General features: G+C 38.0%; 1 protein-coding gene and 1 long non-coding RNA gene across 3 annotated transcripts; one reads left to right on the top strand and one right to left on the bottom strand.

Annotated features, from left to right (window-relative positions):
• Positions 1-1,941: 1,941 nt before the first annotated feature.
• On the bottom strand, positions 1,942-9,485 carry LOC101167112. Its single transcript, XR_177355.4, has 3 exons — positions 9,141-9,485; positions 6,588-6,747; positions 1,942-2,967 (listed from the first exon to the last, which is right to left on the bottom strand). It is a non-coding gene; the product is annotated as an uncharacterized LOC101167112 (long non-coding RNA).
• Positions 9,486-9,535: 50 nt separating this feature from the next.
• Positions 9,536-19,229, top strand: LOC111947383. Of its 2 annotated transcripts, none has more exons than XM_023954434.1 (8): positions 9,536-9,698; positions 17,121-17,254; positions 17,637-17,759; positions 17,960-17,999; positions 18,086-18,118; positions 18,557-18,660; positions 18,841-18,972; positions 19,117-19,229. In XM_023954434.1, exons 1-8 carry the CDS (start codon positions 9,647-9,649, stop codon positions 19,126-19,128), a joined length of 630 nt encoding a protein of 209 aa, XP_023810202.1. In that variant the 5' UTR covers positions 9,536-9,646; the 3' UTR covers positions 19,129-19,229. The 2 variants fall into 2 exon arrangements, with proteins under 2 accessions (XP_023810202.1, XP_023810201.1); XM_023954433.1 differs by having other exon boundaries at positions 18,841-18,976; positions 19,117-19,222.
• The last annotated feature ends 1,963 nt before the right edge of the window (positions 19,230-21,192 follow it).

The following is a 21,192-nucleotide window of genomic DNA, read 5'->3' as shown; positions in this document are numbered from 1 at the left end:
GTGTATGCAGGAAGTCATATTGTGCAACATGTTGAAGACTTCAGTGGTTTGTGAATTCAGAATGGACTCTCTGTAACTCTGAATTTTAGGTTCTTTCCTTCAGAGCTGCACAGCAGAAAGACTGAGGCGTGCTGCAAAGACTTCCTGTAAGGTCTGGAAGAGTTCCAAACAGCTCAGATAAAAAGTTGACAAATCTTCCACATAAAAAACAAACACAGATTGGAGGATTATTTGATTTGCAAATCTTTTGTGTTTTTATTTGGTCGCTGTTCACCGCTCTTTGAGGTAAAGGAAGCAAATGATCAAGTGAAAGACGTACAACCAACTTCCACCTTACACCCAAAGCACGAGTGAAGTAAAGAAAATCAACAAGGAAAAAATGCTTTGTTTTATTTTTTAGATCTTGATAAAACAGTGTTTCCCTCCAACACTTTGGGCGTGTCCTCTGAGCAAGGCAGCATGTCACTAGGGATGTTAAAAACAAAACCCTTGAACCAATAGGTAAAACCATGGTTACATTTCAAACCCTTCAGGTCACTTTTGATGCGTTTTTAACTGGTTCATTTGGGAGCACCTGCAGATGTGGCCCCACCTTAAAATGTCATCTTCACTGATGACTCATGCAGCAGGTGAGTCTGAATTCTGACGCCGTGCTGACATGGAAACAAGAAAAACATTTTACACTTCTGTGCAGGGAAAGCCCCCTTTCTTAAGCTGCCCATAATTCTGGTGTTGAATATATACTATGCATTAATGCTTTCTTAAATGACTTTGAAATGTGTTTGTTCAAACATCAAAGACAATTTAGATTCCACTTAGATTCATTACTGCCTTTATGTGGATCTGAAGGGTCTTGGCCTCCAGCTCTGCCTCCTTGGTGGGGGTCCAGTGCGCGTGAAGGTGGTCGTTACCATGGTCTTTGTCTGACGGTGGGGCTTTTGGATGCTTGGATCGGCCGGGCTGCTGCCCTGTCTGCCCCTGGTTCTGGAGTGTTGGGTACCGGGCCTCCTGCCTTTACTGGAGCATTCAGTGATCAAGGTTGACTCTAAGAAGCACACATTCACCCAACCCACCTGCTCATTCACGTTTGCACAAATATGGGCATGGGGACTGTTTTTACACCCCTCTCCAAGAATATTGGTTATGCAAATCTTGTGTGTACTTGTCTGTGCGCATAAAATGGATGTGAGATAAATCTTCCATCATTAAATATACTTTAAGCCTGTTAATAGCAGTGTGCAGACTATTTGATGGTGTGTGTGAACCCTAATTCATGCAATTTACTCCTTTCCTTTTCTGTCCAGTCCAACGAGGAACATATATAAATATAATGTATATAAATATAAAGCTTAGCCTCAAATACAAAAAGGGGGATTATACAAATATAGTCTTTTTGTCTGAAGATCCATAAACTCCTGTTGTAACAGTAAAATCTGTCCAACACAAAAGGCCTTCAGCTCTGATCTACTATCTCAGCTCACAAGTTAAAAAAACACACAAAAATAGAAGTCAAAATTTTATAACTGCCTTTTTGGTGGATCTGACGACGTGCAGACTAAACTTTTATTTTATTTTATTGATTGATTTATATAGCACTATATTACAACACAGTTGTCTCAATTGGCTTCACTAATTGTGCAAAACATAAAACCTGTTATAAAATACAATAGCCGATTGCTAAACTAAACAGACTAAACATTCCTGCCCTTTGACCCTCCATTTTTTTTTTTTTCATTCATCTTCAGGATGAATAATGAACTCTGTCATATCTGCCCCACGATCTCTCCAAAAAGGTAAACACCCTAGGGTGTGTCAGGTGACCAATTACGAATAAACTAAATCAAATAAACAAGAACAAAGAGAAATGCTCCGACAGGGAAATGGGAGCAAACAGATGCAGAGAAGAGCATCAAACCGAACAGATGAATGAAGATTCAAAGATTCAAGGTTCAAAGGGTTTATTATCATATGCACAGTAAGAAACGGGTTTCCCTGCACAATGAAATTCTTTCTTTGCTTTCTGCTCCGAATGCCAAAAAGTATAGAGGAAACTGAAAATTTACACAAAAAAACACAAGATTTCATGCAAAAAGTGCAAATGTGAAAAAAAAAAGTGATAATGGACACATTAGGATCATAATTATTGAAGTCTATAAACAGGAGGGGAACAGATCAGCCCTAATAAAAGGGAAAAGTGTTTGTAATCTGATTTGATCCCATAATATAGATGTGTCAACACTTTCTAGTCATGTTTTACGCTGTTCTGCTCTAAAGAGGTCAATTTGATGGAAAGTCCCTGAAGAGTTTTAAATAGAGGTGGATAACTGAGTACACCACACATGAACTGGCAGCAAGGGAATCTGCAAAACATGACTCATCAATCTGGAATTTTAGATGGAAGCTTTCAGTTGAGGTTGAGCACAGTCAGCAGTGAAAGCAAATGGAGAAAACTGTTAATATTTATGTAACGGAAGAAAAGGTTTTTAGGACTTTTAGGACTGACAAAATGGGATGTCAAGAGTAACAATTCGTAAATAGTGACCAACCTATTTAAATGACCTCAAGTTGTCAAAAGGCAAAAAAATTAAGATTAAACATATGTTTTCTATTTGTTATGTATAAATGTGTAAAAGGGGGGGGGGGGTCTGCAGCCTCGCAGAGGGAGAGCTTTGTCAGGCTGAAGCAGCGGTTTACAGTAAAAATGGTTTTCTTCAATTTCTTTTAAAGAAAAGGAATGTAAAGAATGTAAGAAAAGTAAAGAAAGGATCATTCAACAGCACTGAACCTATGTACAAAAAAAACCAAAAGTTGTGTTAATGGCTGCAGTGTGTCTGCTTTGTGCTGCACGTCTCATCGACCACATCCATTTGGGATTTCATTCACTGTCGTCACATCTGTCGGCTGTCCACCGTTTAGAGGAGTCATGGCAGCAGCTCCTGGGTCTTGTTCGTCTTCTCATCATTTAACCTAAAAAACACAAAGATTGAAGTCGACTTGAGTGACTTTTAGAGGTTTTCTGTTTCATTTTTAAGTCTTTCAGCTGTGCTCCTATATAAAAGGTCGACACATTCATGTGTAACAGATTGTGAGGGCAGAACCCACTGCCCCACAGCTAAGTTAAGTTCATTTGTTATATTTTTCTCTTGAATAAACCATTTCATTTTATTTCACACATTTCATAACAAAATTGACTTAATGACTTGTGCACACATTTAGTTAATTTTGTATTGTTTTGAGTAATTCTATTCTTTGAGTTCTGTTTGAGGCCTGATGCTGGGGCAGAGGCTGGAGCAGGAAACTTCCTGATGATGTGGCAGTGGGAGGAGCTGAAGAAGTTCCTGATGACTTGGAAAGGGAGGAGCATGGAGAAGATGGAGGGGAAAGACGAAGTGTATTCTTATGTTGGACTATTGTTTGTATTTTTTGGAATATGTTAAGCTTGCTTTGAGGTACAAGTTCAGTTTCTGTTGAAGCGTTAAATTACTAGTAATTTACTACTTTAATTAATATTTAGGTTTTGAATGTTTTGTATTTGTGCTCCCCTCCCTATTGTGTCATTGGTCTGATCAGCCAGTATAAAATCTCCCTAATGTTTCCTGTAAGGGGGTCAGTTTGAGTTCAGTTGGTTTGAGCTTTTGTTATTGATTCGCTCAGTTACATTTTTGTTAAGTTGACCCCATTTTAATTTGAGCCCCTGTCGTGTTGTGTTGGGTAAAATAAAAACCCCTGATTTGAAGATCTTTTTGTCCTGTGGCTCAATCTCTGCCGAGCGGACCCTGACACAGATGTTTGTTATTTTTTTTATTTTTGTTTTTACATTTCTCTCCATCTTCACGTTGGTCTCCTCTATTTGGACGCGTGTCAAATTCGCTGCTCCACGCCTGTCCAGAACGGTGTGGATGAGCTTGACGCCTCAGATGCGTGTGGGAGGAGCTACCACCAAATGTTTGCAGCCTGATTGCTACATGGAGCCCTGTCTGTGTTTATCTCATTTACAATGCTGGAAGATGTTGAGAGATCAGGTTTATTTCTTTTGAAGAGCTCCACAAAAACATCAGTAATCACGTCTCCATGTCCGGGTTATGACATCATTCAGACTCTCCCAGTACGAGGAGATTCACTCCTGCTGCCGGAGCTGCGACTGAACCATGGCAACTTTCTGCGATATCGATCCAGTTTGACGACTTATAGTCCCACATTAGTCCGAGAAAGGAGAAATGAAAAAAAAACAATAGAATTTGGGGACCTTTTTTTAATTGCCTCAATGGAAATAAGAAAAATATAAAGTTAAGGAGGAGAACAATTGGATTGATCCCTCCATGTTGGATTTGGACTGGGTAAGGTAAACAATAAAAAATACATTGATATTTCTTTGCTCTCTTGTCACTTATATATATATATATATATATATATATATATATATATATATATATATATATATATATATATATATATATATATATATATATATATATATATATATATATATATGGGAAAATGTAATTAAATATTTATTCTGCCTCCCATCATAAAGGTTCTATTTTCAGAATCAACTTTTCTCTGCAGCATTGTGAGGGGTAGCTTCATAATAACCCACAGCATCATTTATTGATGCTGGAAGTGTTTGGCAAGGCAGCCAAAGCGCTGCTTATGGGATTTGTTTGAGATTTTAATATATTACCAGCACTACATATCGTAGGCCATTAATAACAATAATCTAAAATGATCTTGCAGGCTGGATACAAATACACACCAGGCCAGATGTGGCCCGCAGGCCTCAAGTTTGACATGTGATGTAGAGCCAACATTTTAATTTTACAACAAGCATTCTGTGGGTAACAAGTCATAGTGAACACTTATGCAACATGCAAAGGAAAAGTAGGTGAGATGCAGGCATGTTGTACAGATTTTTCTTTTTCTCCAAAATCGTGCTTCTTGCATCTGCATTGCGCGCCCTCAGTGTGAAGCCTGACAGTGTAGTTTATGTAGGCATCCTATGGGCGCTTATGCATCACCTGCACATCTCGTGCATGCAGCAATCCCATGGTCCCCAAACCAGAGGTCTTTCAGTTCCTGGCCGCGCCTAGAAATTCTGTCCATAAAGACACTAACAAAGCCGGTGATAAAGGACAGCCCTGCCTGAGTCCAAAACGAACTGGGAACAGGTCTGACTTACTGCTGGCTTTGCAAACCAAGCTCGATAGGCCCCTGTGAGGCTCCCCATACGCCTCCACAGGACACCACGGGGGACGCGGTCGAACTCCTTCTCCAAATCCACAAAACACAAACGAACTGGATGAGTGAACTCCCACAAACCCTACAGCCCTCTAAAGACAGCGTAGTGCTGCTCCACTGTTCCACGACCAGGACGGAAACCGCACTGTTGTTCTGAATCTAAGGTTCAACTATAAGACGGACTCTCCTCTCAAGTACCCTGGCACAGACTTTCCCAGGGCGGCTGAGGAGTGAGATTCCCCGGTATCTTCTTGAAAAGGGGAACCACCACCCCTTTCTGCCAGAGCGGTGGTACAGTTCCCGACTGCCACGCGATGCTGCAGAGACGTGTCAGCCAAGACACTCCCACAGCATCCAGAGAATTGAGGGACTCAGGGTGGACTTTATCCACTCCTGCAGCCTCAATGACTTCAGGATGATGGACAGGCTCACCCCAAAGTCCTCATCCTCTGATTCCTCAAGAGAGGGCATGTCAGAGGGATTACATGAATTAAACTTAAAAAACAGGAACCGTTTTTCACTGCTTGACATAATAACATTAGTAAATTTGCTCATTAATAGTTTATTAAAATAATGTTATCTGAAACGTTTTCTGCCATCCATGACTTTATGTGACTACACTGGGTTAAATCAAACTTCTTTATGTGAGTCCAAGAGAACATCAATAGATTCAAGGTCATCAGGAGACATAAATACGAAGCTTTGTGCATAAATTCCTAAAAAGAAATGTCATTATGTTTTTGGCAAAGAGTCAAAAAAGCCTCTTTGTTCTAGAGAGTTCTCTTTAAAAATCAATTTGTCACATACATGTACACACACATGCATAAGATATGTAGTGAAATGATTTGCATCACTGTCCAACATGAATACAAGGCCTAAGAGCAGCGGGTATAAAACAGGATACAGTTTTAGGTGCTGCTGCTGTGAGCGGGACAGGACAGTGAACAAACACTGAAGATCACGTGTAGACGGTTGAAAAGACCTAATTTTCAATATTTCACAATACACCAAGTTTATTTGATTCAGCACAACTCCAGGTAACCCTCTCTGTTTGCACTGAATTGTAAAATAGTTTCTATTTTTTTAAAGGAAAGAGATGTATTAGAAATATTCCAAAACTAAAATTAAATGTGATTAAGATTACTCTCGACTCATAAAGCTTCAACTATTTAGCAGCAGTAAAGTTGATATCTTTTAGCTGATTTTGAAAGTCTGAGTGAAGATTTGTAACTACAATTGAAGCTAAGGGCTAAAGAAGACATGTGTTGAATGATGTGTGTTTGTTGATGTAGCCGTGCTGACTAAGCATTTATGTAAATTCAATTCAAAACACTTGTGTACCGTAAACTTACCAAAGAACAGTTGAGTTGACGTTCTAGTCCGGTTCAGCGGGAACAGCAAAGGTTTTCTTCTTGAAAAGTATGTCTTTAATCACGAGACACACCCAGCTAAAGCAAAACAGCAGCAAGATGGAGGAAGGCCGACGGTGACCCAGAACTGAAAGAGCAGGACCTGTGACAATAAGAGCAAAAATGAGTCACTTTGAATCAATTGGGTTAAATCAAACTTCTTTGTTTTTGTGATAAACCTAAGAGAATGTATAGATTTAGTCTGTGACTGAAATGAATGAATTACATGGCAACTTAAGATCCTTTTATCAGATCAAACTTTTAAAAATGTCTTGCATAAATATAGAAACCTGCATAGTAAACAGTTGTAGTGATTCTTAAGTTGTAATAAAGATCAGATAATGTTACGGTTATTTACAGACAAACACTTCCCTTCTGTGTAAACACCTCTAAAAGGAAACCTCCGAGCAGCAGAGTCAAATTTCAGCCCAGATTCCAAAACACTGATCATTTGACTTGCAGGGGTTTGTAGAAAAGAAGATAATCTGACAGCCAGTGGCCATATGTAATAACTATTAGCATGATTCTAATTCTCATTCATTCAAGTCACTTTATCATCAGGGAAGCTGGACTTTTAAGGTTCATGTAGAACAATCCTGGTCCTCAAGAGCTACAAGCTGTCATGAGTTATCTTTAGAACAAAACTCCTGCAATAAACCAGGGAACCCTGTCTAGTAAAAATACACTTCAGGCTATTTGTCTCTAAAACTGCAGGATATTGTTGGGTTATAGAATATAAACAAAACAAACCATATGTGCTCATGTCACCAGAAACTGTTTTATGTAACTGAAGAAAATGTGACTGAAGTTCAGTTTACTGATGTTCTTATAGACATAGTTAATAATTGGAAATCAAAATAAATAATGAATGAATATTGCATTAGCAATATTATGAAAACATTCTAAACAATTATGTGAATAAGTAAGTAAATCTTTTTAGGACCTTTCACACACAGACCGACTCAAAGTGCTTCACAAAGTTAAAACAAGACTAAACCAAAGATAGCAGGCAAACGCATTAAAACATGATATCGTCTATCGGCACAACCCTGGTATCTCCAGGTCTGGCTTTTTGATTTTGGAGATGTTTTTTAGATGGTAAAATGCCACTGATTTTACTGACCTGTTATGGCTGCTAAAGTTCAGGTCAGAGTCCATTATGACCCCCTAGGTTTCTGACTTGATTTGAAGCTTTTAGAGACAGAGAGTGAAGGTAACTGCTGACACTTTTTCTTTGTTTCTGTGGACCAATGATGACGACTTCGGTCTTGTAAAGTAAATAGTTTACATAAATAGATTTATTTTAAATTTGATGCTATACCAATGTTGGTATTCAAGTTGCATCTTCCTGTTTTTCACCACGGTACTACAAAACACATTTGTTCCTCAATAAAAATTTATGAATCAATCAAGTTTCAGTCTGTTATTTTGTAGGACTGGACAGTAAAGAAAAAAGTACATGTGTACATTTTATTAAATGAATTTATTATTTAACCTTGATTTTATTTACTTTATTTGAACCTACCAATTCATTTTGGTATTTACATAATTTTAGACTACAGTAGATTAGACTTTATTTCAAAGGCTGATGTTGGTTTAACAGGAAGCATTCACATCCTAGTTTCTTTTATTCACCTGCAATGATTTTAGAGTGATCTGCAGACATCTCTATAAGGGAGCAACAATATAAATAGTCAACATAGTTTGGGGTGATTTATCAATACACTTCTTGAGGTAACAATAACCCATCACTGGATTGAAGGTTAACCATTTCTGACTAATTACTGTTTTATTTTTGTCTATTTGCTACATGTTTTGCATTGATTTTGGAGTAAAAGTCTCAGTGTAGCAATTAGTCAAGGCAGGGCAAAGATAATTCTAAATGATTTACAGAAAAATTAAGAGAACCCTAAGAATAGGGTGATAATAAAGATAAGTTAAAACCTGCATACTATTAACGAGGGAGGAACCTATGCGCAGCGCTTCCGGCGGAACTCAATGCCACAACAGCAGCTTGACTACGCGCGCGGCTGCAGCACCAGTCTCTGTTCGAACTCAAATAAATTTCTCGGGAGGTTGTCTAAAGTGGGGCAAATCTTTTAAAAAAATAATCGACATATTTTGTCTTTGACGTCCTTCCCCTCCGCAACCCCCCTCTTTGCATTTTCGTTTTAATTGTGACACAAAAAGCGGTTTTAAGTATAAATGAAAAAGCATTTTGGTGGATTGCTTTTCGATTTTAGTTTTGAGTCAAAAATGCAGATTCATTTTGAAAATGAAAAAGTATTTCTGGTTTTTACTTTTCTTTTTTTATATGCTACACAATCGCTTCCGTATTTTTCCTGTGAAGCCTCGTAGAAATTGTGCAGTTAGGACCTAAGGAGACTGCTGTCAGTGTCACCAGAGGAAAAACTGACGTGCCCCTTCCCTCCCCCTCCCTTCGTCCAACAGGCCCCACAAAAGAAAAGAAAACGAAGAAAGAACAAAAAAACTCACAGTAGAAAAGCTCCAAACCATCCAGACGTTCGTCGAAGAGAAGACGTTTTCCCGGTTTTCCACCGTAGTTCCACTTCAAAGGTCCACACACGAGAGAACCAGTCGAGACGAAGCAGCAGCGACGCCACCGAATAAACCTGCTTTTACCAAGCGCCATCTTTCTTTTTTTCACCAAAAGATCTTCCTTTAAAAATATGTATAAATGTATCTATGTCAATTCCACTGCATTATTCGGCCCCTCCTCTAGGTCCTCCCTCCCAGAGGGGCTGCAGAAGAGAAGGGAAAACTGCAATATCTGCCCCAATCCTCTTCCTCAGCAAACTGAAGGGGGTTCACACTGGCATGACGTCAAGCCCCGCCCCTTGCAAACAGAAGAAGCAGATAGGCGTAAAAAAAAAAGAAGCAGATAAGCGGGTCCCTTCGGGAGTTATTCGTCAGCTGAAACACCGACTCTGATCATACTCAATCAGGGCTCACTTTTCTCAGGGGGAGTTGCTGCGGCGGACATGGCTCGTTTTCTGCGTCTGATGTTTTTCATCATCATCGTTCTGATCAACGGTACGTTTTTTCTGACAGCTTTAAACTTCTTCTCTCACTCAAAGCATGACCCAGAAAATCTTTAGGTTTGTCGCTTTTCCATTCATGGACTTTACATGTGGAGTCGTGGTCAAAAACAGAACGTGCATTGATTTCGCTACTTCTATCCACTTCAGTGTTCAACAACAGCCAGGAGGTTCTAATGTGTTATTTCTGTGATGATGAAGCACCATCGAGTCTCGTGTGGTAGTACCTTCTGACATGATAGTATGAGGTGCCGTGTAGGACATTATTCAGAATTAGCATTCATAAACACATGTGAAATCTCTCACACACACTAGTGAAATGCTTGTATACATACAACTGAAAATATATTCATTCACAAACACATGTGAAATCCTCTCACACACACTATCCAAAATCCTCTCACACACACTACTGAAAATTTCAGTAGAAACAGATTTTTTTTAAACTTTATTGTTATAAAAGAAGTTGGTCGACGGAAGACACTTCAGTGGAAACGGAAGTTGGTAGAGAGCGGGATTTTACTAGCAGTGGTTGGGATATGTCTTCTCAGTTCCCCTAAACAACTTTGGCCGACGCGACAGCTTTATTAACTAATATCCTGGCTTCAACGGAGACTATTCGCACCCTGTCGAACTCTACAAGCGCAGCCCTGCAAGGGACCCCCGTGTCCCTGAGTACGGAAACGGTGGATAATCGCCTAGCGTCACTTTTCCCGTCTCGGCACAGTGGTGGCGTCCCGTTACCACCAACAACAACCAGGAATTTGAGCGGACGCACCCCACGTTATCACGTACAGCAGTCCTTTGGCTCGTGGAGTATGGGCACAAAGAGGTAAAGGTAAATTAACGACCTAGAGTTCAACATTGTTGTTGTATATGCCTAGATAGAATTTCTGATATTGTTTCAGAAACTGCGTGTCTGTACGTTAAACTGACGTTATGTGGTCGCAAATGACCGGTCAAGTCAACCGCCATCTGGCGACATGCTGTCACACTAGCCATCATTGACATTTTACATGCGCATTTTATATCATAGTTTACGATGCATGCGCTTAGCTTACTCAAATGACGGCATAAAGTGGTAATACTATAAATATGTCACAATTACCTAACGTTTTTGTGGTCAGGAATATAATGAGTGCAATTGTAAGCTATATTTTGTCATGTAAAAAAAAAATAATTTTTATTATAATTTTATAATAAGCAAAACAAATGGGAGATAAGGTATTTTGTGTGAAATATAATAAACCAGACAGACTCAAAGTGATTGTTTTGTCTGTTGTTGAGCATCTCATTGAATGGTACTAAAAAGAAATGATGAAACTCCATGTAGAAGAGCACATCTGGTGTAAAGCTGTCGTGTCAAATCTTCTTAGTTATTCCATTGTAAGCTAAGGCAAACCTCCACTGGAATTTTGTTACCAGGGATGTTTAGGATCATAACACAAGTTTGAATAAAACGGACTGCAGAAAAATGTTGAAAAAAATTCTTTATAGTCAAATTGAAGCTTTTGTTATATAGTCAGATTATAACATGCGAAACATAGAAAACAGTATTTTTTTTTGAAAGGTGATGCAAAACTTCTACTGGATGTTAAGTAACATCACAAAAGGTTTGAAGAAAAATGACTGTCGAAAAAATGGAAAAACACACAATTGATTGAAAAACACACACTCATAAAGTTAAATTTTTGGAGTCTAAGGTGTTTTTATTTCCCTGAACTTCTTACCTGAACGGCAATTTAAAGCCTCCACTTTTGTCTCTGATTATGGTACGTTTGATATGTTATTCATGTACTAATATACCATTCAATGAGAAGCTTAAAATGATGTCAATGCGCATGCAAAATGTTAGTGATGGCTAGCAGTTCCACAAATGACGGCTCACTTGATTGCGGTCATAAATGGATATACTTACAGTTCAATTGATCCAAACATTGTTTCTCTGACTTCTGTTCAATTGCCATAATGGTTATTATTCTGTAACGTTGTGTGTGCATGAAGCAGTGATAGGATGGGTAGAGGGAGGTTCACGATGGCAATAACATCAATTATTGCCATATAAATCAAAGTAGGAGTTTAATTGTAATATAATAGATGTGATCTGATATTGCTGTTTTCATTTTGTTTCAGAGCTCAGACACGTGGAAGACCCTGGAAAATGCAACATTACTTATTTCATTGAGGAAATTAAATCTCATTTTTTGAATGTCTTATTTATTTTGATGTCTTACATTTCAGTTTATGAAGTATTTATGAATGCTGATAAATCTTGTTTTTTTGTTTGTCTGGGTTTGTGGATTTTCATTTACATTTTTAAAAATTAAAGTATTTTTGTATAAAACAAGTGATATGGTTTGACTCTGAATAAAAAATTCTAAACTTTGAACTCACAAGTTTTTCATGTAGTTACACTACACAACTCCCTCGAAAAAGAATGTTAAACTCCTACCCAACAGACTGTAACCTTGAGCACGATTAGTAACAAAGTTTAAGTTAAAGTTTAAGTTTAACAAAAAAAAACTTTAAGTTTAACTAACAAGTTGTTAATGTCTGGTCAGGGCATTCAGAGGAAATCTTCTGAGACGTCTGCTTCTCCTTGCTGTGATGCTGCATATCTGCTCATTTTCAGTTTGATCTCACGAGAAACGGTTGAGTTATTGCCAGGAACACGGACAAATTCATATTCAAAGCCATTTTCAGTAAGGTGTAAGAAAACTACAGAAAAAAAAGCCTCCTCGCAAGAGCCCGTTAATCGTTCAGCGGCACAAAAACAAATATTGGCATGAAAAAATAACTTGGGGGTTTATTTTTGAACAAATACATTAAATCAACACCAAAGTGTTTTTTAATTTAATTATTTATAAATCAGTCAGGTTTTCAATGATCAGAACACAGCAGATTCATAAATAGTCTTCGTAAAATGTTCATATTTATTATGTTTTTACTCTGACAAATGAGTGTCATTCTCCGCGTTAAATAGGAGTAGTTCGCCTCCAGACCAGGTGGTGGCGGTAATGCGCCAGTTTGTTTCCGTGTCAAGCGCGTTATGCACAACATCCTAAAGAAAAAAGTACTGAGCACGGGTGTAGTTTTAGGGCCATGGTGAGGAAAAAAAATTCTGGCCAACATGACGAGATTAAAGTCGTCATGTCGACTTTAATCTCGTCATGACGAGAAAAAAGTCGACACAAAAAAAATGACGAGAAAAAACTCGTGTCGAGATAAAAGTCGAAATAAAGTTTCGAGATTAAAGTCGCAATGTTGCGCGCGAGAAGTGAAGCTGAGTCTTTCAGGAGTATTCAGTGTTATGGCTAATGTGAGGGAGCTAGTGGCTTTGTATTTAAGAGTTTACGACAGAGTTTTATTGTCACAAAAAAAAGTAATTTTATTAGGAGATAAAAACTCGTAAATTTACGGGGGAAAAAAATCATAGATTAACAAGGAAAAACCCCTGAAGTTGTCTGTTTATCGGAGCCTATCTTGAAGATGAAATATGAATATGTGGAGCCTTTTGTGAAGCTTTATTTCCGGATTATAGGTTTAAAACAAAGAGATTCTGAGTCTTTTGGCGATTCAAAATCAGATTATTTTCCGTGTAGCAGTCTTTCCGGGGTTCGGCGTCAGTAAAGCGGACTTTCATCTGTAAAATAAGGAGCTCAGAGACACGTTTGGGTGTAGAGGACCGCTGCAGCCTTTATTCTCCTTTTCATTCACATAACCTGAAGTTCATCTGTCACATTACGTCATGAATCTGTCATCCGATCACCAATGCGGAAGTAAACAGTACTACACACGCCCATTCCTGCAGATGAAGCGACCCGTTGATCATTAAAAAACAAAGATGAATGAAAATAGTCTGTTATATTAGCATTACAACGTTGAAAAAGGCAAAAAAGTGCTGCTCCTCCTCAGACGGAAGCATCACACAAACATAGAGATCTTGTCTTTGATGGAGGAAGAAATGATTCAAGTGGACAGCTGCAGGGACACCGATGGCTTCATCATCGGGCTGCAGAGATCCTGCAAACCAACCATCAATAAATAAAACTTTAATGAATCGTAAATCAATCAAATGAGCCTCCAGACATTTGGGACGTTACCAATAAACATTCAGCTCACCTGTTCAACAAAGTTTAGTCTGTCTGCTCTGCTGCTGCACGGCGTTCACCTGCTGCTCTGCATGCTTACTTCCACAATAATCTCGTAAATTTACGTGTTTTTTTCTCTCGCGCGCAACATTGCGACTTTAATCTCGAAACTTTATTTCGACTTTTATCTCGACACATGTGTATGTGAGAGCATTTTGGATAGTGTATGTAAGAGCATTTTGGATAGTGTATGTGAGAGCATTTTTACATGTGTATGTGAGAGCATTTTGGATAGTGTATGTGAGAGCATTTTGGATAGTGTATGTGAGAGCATTTTGGATAGTGTATGTAAGAGCATTTTGGATAGTGTATGTGAGAGCATTTTGGATAGTGTATGTGAGAGCATTTTGGATAGTGTATGTGAGAGCATTTTTACATGTGTATGTGAGAGCATTTTCACATGTGTATGTGAGAGCATTTTCACATGTGTATGTGAGAGCATTTTTACATGTGTATGTGAGAGCATTTTTACATGTGTATGTGAGAGCATTTTTACATGTGTATGTGAGAGCATTTTCACATGTGTATGTGAGAGCATTTTCACATGTGTATGTGAGAGCATTTTCACATGTGTATGTGAGAGCATTTTTACATGTGTATGTGAGAGCATTTTTACATGTGTATGTGAGAGCATTTTTACATGTGTATGTGAGAGCATTTTCACATGTGTATGTGAGAGCATTTTCACATGTGTATGTGAGAGCATTTTTGCATGTGTATGTGAGAGCATTTTCACATGTGTATGTGAGAGCATTTTCACATGTGTATGTGAGAGCATTTTCACATGTGTATGTGAGAGCATTTTCACATGTGTATGTGAGAGCATTTTTACATGTGTATGTGAGAGCATTTTCACATGTGTATGTGAGAGCATTTTTACATGTGTATGTGAGAGATTTCACATGTGTATGTGAATGAATACATTTTCAGTTGTATGTATACAAGCATCACTAGTGTGTGTGAGAGATTTCATATGTGTTTGTGAATGCTAATTCTGAATAATGTCCTACACGGCACCTCATATGATAGTACTGTATAGTACTTACGAGGTAATGAATAGTATTGTAGCGTTCATTCGGGCACAAACCGAGACATAATCTATTTTAGGCTTCGTTAAAATGTAACTATTGAAGAATGCCCTTACTCGTTGTGTTATGGGAAAGTTGGAGCATGTCCCGGTTTGTTTCTTTGCCGTGCGTGTAGCGTAAGTGGCTATGCGCCTCACAGCTTTCCTTCTTTCAAACCAGCTCCTCCCCGTTGCCCTTATTTGGCCAAAAGCGGAAAAGTCACAACAACACGTGAAGTTAAAGTACTGAACGTCACCCATGGTCTGTCTCTGCTTGATGCCAAAGAACTCCGGAACTTAGATCGGGACTCAGACATCGACACAGCCCAACTCAGTATATATTATTGCTAGTATTATCTACCTATTTGAAAAACTAATCTTAATTTTATTTTAATTGTAAAAAAATATATAATCCGTTTCATTCGTGAAAATGTCCAACTCTGGACAGTTGGTTGTGTTTTATGGCCGTTTGCATTAATAATAACGTGGTTACCTTTATCAGTTGTTCTAATGTCATTTTAGCTAAACAGTCATCTAACATCTAACAACTGTAATTGTCGCATGAAAGCCGCACATTGATGCCGCCTTTAAAATGAAGTAATTTGATCAAGGCCGCATTACGTTTTTATCACTCCATGACCTTGACACTCCAGGGGTGTATTCCAGGAAGCATGTTTAAACTACCCTGACTTTAACCCTGAACTCTGGCTGAAATCCGCCTGAACTTGCTTACTCTGGGTATGTGGGTTCTAAAAGACCGGATATGAGTTAGTGTAATTACGCTCGACTTGGTAACCCTGGCTTAATGCATGTACACAGCAAGTACATAAAGACATTCTCAATGGATCGCCGATTTCTGGAGTCACCATGGAAATGCGTGGAGAAAAAAGGAGAGCGCTATACTTCAGTGAGACGGAGTCGGAGATTTAAATAACAGCTTATGAAGATTATGCGTCCATCAAAAAAATAATACGGCTGTCTCAGTAAGAAAGAGTTTCTGCTTGCGAGAAAGAATAAAGTAAAGCACGAGTTTCTATCTTGTTTCTATTTTCATTGTGACGGGCATATATATATATATATATATATATATATATATATATATATATATATATATATATATAGTCACCATGGACTATATATATATATATATATATATATATATCATCCTCGGCTGAAAGGATGATTCGCTGTGGCGACCCCTGATGGGAATAAGCCGAAAGAGCCGAAAGAAGAAGAAGATCCAACCTAAATGAATTCATTCAATTGGTATAAAGTAATTGAGTTAAAAAATTTCAACCTAATTTCTTACGTCTATCCAATTCAATATTTTTACAACTCAAATTGACATATTTATCTAATTAAATGTCATATTACACAAATTCAATTAAATGTTTTTCCATCTTAATTTATTGTTCTTCTTGAACTACTATTCTCATTTTTATAACTATAAAATGAATTAATCAAAATGGCTTTGTAACACAAATATATGTCTTCAATGATTTCTCCAACTTTAACATGACTGAGTTAAGCACTAGGGGTGCTATATAAACTCATCATCCTCTCCCTCCTTCTCACTCCTGGTGCAGAAAGAATGAAATATAAAAGTACCAATAATTAGACAAAACACAGTAAAACAACTACAACTAAACACATTTGGTCAGAAAGCCACACTTAAACCCAAATCCGTTCAGACAGGCAAAGGGAATGATATCCCACAATCCCTTGCGGTGCCGATCTAACAGCAGCACCAAAGTCAAACCTACTTAACTGAATTAATTTGAATGAAAGTTAAATAACTGTCTGATAACTACGTGTTATTTTTAAGATGACTAAACTAAAAATATGATTTATCTTAACTGATGTAAATAATTAAGTTAGATCAAAAGTAAAAAAGTTTATCTTTAAAAATCCATATTTGGTCTTATCACCTTCTCACGGTGGAAAAAAGTATTATCTGAGTTTCTTCATCCAGCAGGTTTAGTTGAAGGTTAGTTTGTTTTCAGAGAGGTGAAGCAGCATGGCGTGTCCATTTGAAGATTACTTCTAATCTGATGGTCATCTATTTAAACTGTTGATATGATCCTCTTGATATGTAAATGATCTCACATAATCTGTCTGTTTACCCCTGATTACCGGTAAACCTTCATTCTGCTGGTTTCATTCAATGTCTTAAACCTTGTTTTTTCTGTTTATTTTTCAGGTTTTCAAATCCTGGATGCTGCAGAGCTTCCAGTTTTAACGTGTAAGGTGACAAAGATCGATACATCTTTCTGGTACCAGATCTTTGGTAAACCCAACTCAACTGGCTACTCTTCCTGTTGGGAGGATAAGAATGTAAGTGAAGCTCTGATCTTCCTCCAGAAATGCCAAAGTCACTATTTCTCATAGGATCAATCGTGCTGAATAGACGTCTTACAATTAATCAATGAATCAAATTTTATTCCTACTATCAAACCAGATTGATCCGTCTGAGGAAAGTTGTTAATCAAAACAACCTATACTATTATAAAATCATTTCAAAATCAAATGAATCGATAATCTATCTTAGAAAATACTGTTTGGATTGATGTCCTGTAGGTTAATTTTACTATAACATCAAAACGACCAAGTGCATCACGGGGACAACACACACGTGATGTCCTGAATATGGATAACTTTGTTGCTCTGAGTAAAAGTATTCTGTTTTAACAATTTCAATAATTCTTTCCTTTTTTAGCGTAAAGTGATTGTGAATATAAAGTCAATCTACAACACAAGTATTGTGAAGTCCTTACATGAAGACTCAGTGGAGCTTTTTGTTTGTGAAGACTTCCTGCGCTACAACATGGAGCGGCACGAGGTGAGGACTTTAATGTTTTATATAGTTTACTGAGTTTGAACAATGCAGCAGACGTGGAACATTTCCAGACATGTTCAACAGAAAACATTTCAATCCAGATTGAAGTTAGGATGTGAAATGTCCTAACTTTCTGCAGGAATGTCAAAGGTCATAGAAGTATTTCAGTTCTAACCTCACATCTCTTTGTATTTCAAAAATAGAAAGACGGAACACTTTCAGAACTGACTGCTACCTGTGAAGGTGAGTGATGCTGGATCAGTTTCTTCCACAAAGTTTAAATAATTTCAGCAGGATTTCCAAATTTTGACCTTTGCCCTCTCTTTCAGTCAATTGCACTGATCTGATGGCCAAAGATTCCGGTGAGTTTCTTCTCTGTGATATTTGGGAACACCCACTTTCTTAGAAATTACAACAGCAATTTTTGCCTTAGTCACAACTGCCCTGAAGGGGGGATTTGGGATTTCTACTGGTAATAAATGAACAAACAATGGTACGTTCCATTTTTATGATGTAGCTTAAGGTGGTAAGAGCCTCAAGGGAACTTCAGGACACACCTGCACACACTTAAGATGCAGCCACTCCTCTCCACAACCCCCCAAGGGGGGGCAGATGTCCCAAAAACCTGCAGCACTCATATAGGACAACCCCCCGTTATGGGTGCATGTGCCCAAATACAGGCTGCAGGAATCTGAAAGAAAACATTTTTTAAAAGAACAAAGTACCTCAAGTAGAACCATGATGTTTCAATTAGAGATTCATTTAGGCTGTTTTATAATTGTTTTCCTCCGTCTGGACAGATGGTTTTCCAAATTGGGGAATTGCTGTCATCGTTCTTGGAATAATCCTTCCTGGAATATTCATCGTAACAATCTTCATTTTTGGAAAAAGACTTCTGAAGCAGGTAGTTGTTTTAAAAACTGTTTCAGATTTCATTGAGTGTCACCTCTCATTGATTCTCTCTGCTACTCACTTCCTAATCGTTTCTCAGCCTGTTCAGATTATTGATCTGATGTTGGAGGAGGCAGCTCTCTGTTCAGCAGATCCATCAACAGTTTATCAGCTTGAATTGTTGGTTCCACAGGTCGACTGTAGATTCCTGTCTCAGAACAGTTGCAGCTCCCGGACCAACGGGCTCCAACCTTCACAGCCTCTGACCCAGAGTGAAGCAGAGGCCATCAAGGAAAACCTACAAAATGAACAAGTCTCCATTTCTGTAGGTAATTCAGAGGAAAATGAAAGCCTGTTTTTACTGCAAAGACACGAGATCGTCACTTTTAAGAACAAAAATAATTTCTGCAAAAATATGAATCTTTTTTTTCTCAAATGGTTTGTTTGTTTCTTTGCAATTATCCTGTAGATGACAACCTGATTCCCCCCTCGACAAAAAGTGCCTGACTCCTGTAGGGTGCACCTCCTGAAGGCTGCACCTCCTCCAGGCTGCACTGCTGTAACTGTGCCTGCACATTCTGAATGGTGCTGCCAAAGTTTGGATCAGAACCTGGAGAACTGATCCCAACTTCCCTCAAGTCTTTCCACTGATAACAGTTAATTTTAGAGACCCCAAAGATCACAAGAACATGTTAAGAACAACAAAAAGACGATTTTCATTGGAGCAGGTCTTTAAATCACTGCAGGGACTGTTTGAAGTCACTTTTCTGTCATATTTGTGGTTCAGAACTTTGCCAGAATCAAATCTGTTGGTTGAACCTCATATTGTGACCAAACAGAGTGAAGCTGCTTTAGCTGTGATATTACAAACTGATGGAAGCACTTTTCTGCTTAGCTGAGATGTTATTCAACTGTATTTGAACTTTTGCTTGTTTTTTTAGCACATTTGCTGTCTGCTTCAATTACTGTAACGTTTTTATTTTTTGCTGTATTACCTTTTAAGTTAAATTAGAGTTAGGTTAAGTTTCAGTCTACTTTAACCCTTGTGCTGTCTCATATGACCCCACCCTTCCATTGACGTGTTCTCCCTACCATGACAAAGGTGTATAAAGGTGGAAAGATTTCATGTAATCCATGGACACCAGTGAAGATCACAAATCATTGAAGAAAAAAGGTTCAGAGCACTGTCTAGTGGGTCTAGATGACCCAACTCCCAATGTTAAAGTGCCTAGGATAGCACAAGGGTTAAAACTACCTAAGCATTTCTGTAAAGCACTTCCAGATGCGACTAAAAAATTAGAAATAAGACTAACTTGGCCAATTCTTTGTTAAATTCTGGGTTATTCTAAGCAAAATACTCTGATGGACCTATAAGCTATATCTCAAAAATATGCGTGTGTATGTATGTTTGGTTAAAGTAGGCAACCTTTTTTAAATGTTTTATGTGCATCTCTTTATTACATATGTAAATATTTATATTTCGTTTGGTTTTACTTTGAAATTTGTGTGCCATCGTCTCTGTGTCATTGTTAACATTTTAATTTTCAGATCTAATCCAGAATGTGAAGGATTATCATTTAGAGACCAGTTTACACCTCGAGGTCTGCAGAGCTAAATGAAAAAATGTCTTCAGCTGAGTCACTGTTTGTTTTCCTTAAATGCATTTCGTGGTCTTATCTATTGGCATCTTTTTTGGGTTTATTTAATAAAATTTTATCTGGGTTTTCTGGATTTGTCTTGGAGTCTTTAACTCCCCATTAGCTAAACTGACATAAAGGTGAAATATTTACTATTTATTGCCACTGTTGTTAAATATAGTCTTATTATTGATGGTGAGGTGTATTCATGAAATCGGAATTTCTTTACTAATACATATAGTCTTACACTCTGGTCACTGTGGTAGAAAGTGATCTTTCTGTTCTTCATCTCAGCTCTAGAACCGGAAGAACTGCAGGAACCACAACAGTCTTGATGGAGCAGGAAGGAGATCATTCAGGAAACTCTCTAAAGCCCCCAGCGGGGCGAAAAAACCAAACCGTATTTTTCAGTGACAGATTCTGTAGAAAAAGAATAGTTTGGTCTGTGATGTTCATCAGAGAAACACTTCAACTGTGAGAGAATATAAAAAATGATTCAGGAAATCCCAAAGTCTGTTTTTGTAGGAGTTTGTTTGAATGATCATGAGATTATGAGTCAAATGCAGATTATCAGAAGAAACACTTAAATTGACAGATGATCATGAACCTGCTTTCAGGACCGTAGAGGTTTCAAGCTCTTCATCAACACTTTGATGATGATACTTGGTTTTTAGTTAAAAATAACTTTCTGCTTATAAATTTTAACGTTATATTTCAAACCAAAATATCAAGCCAAATGAAAACTTCCTCCCAGAAAATGTTAAGAAATGGTGGATTCCCTCAGCAAATAGTTACACACTATAAGTTTATGAAGTATACCCGAGTATAGCAGGTATACTATAGACCAGGGGTCACCAACCTTTTTGAGACCGAGGGCTATTTCATGGGCACCAAGTGGTATGAAGGGC

The sequence above is a fragment of the Oryzias latipes genome, chromosome 4 (genome assembly GCF_002234675.1).
Source record: "Oryzias latipes chromosome 4, ASM223467v1".
In the NCBI taxonomy this organism is placed as follows: Eukaryota; Metazoa; Chordata; class Actinopteri; order Beloniformes; family Adrianichthyidae; genus Oryzias; species Oryzias latipes.
The sequence above is the reverse complement of the archived record's forward strand: the minus strand, read 5'-3'. Positions and strand labels throughout refer to the sequence as shown.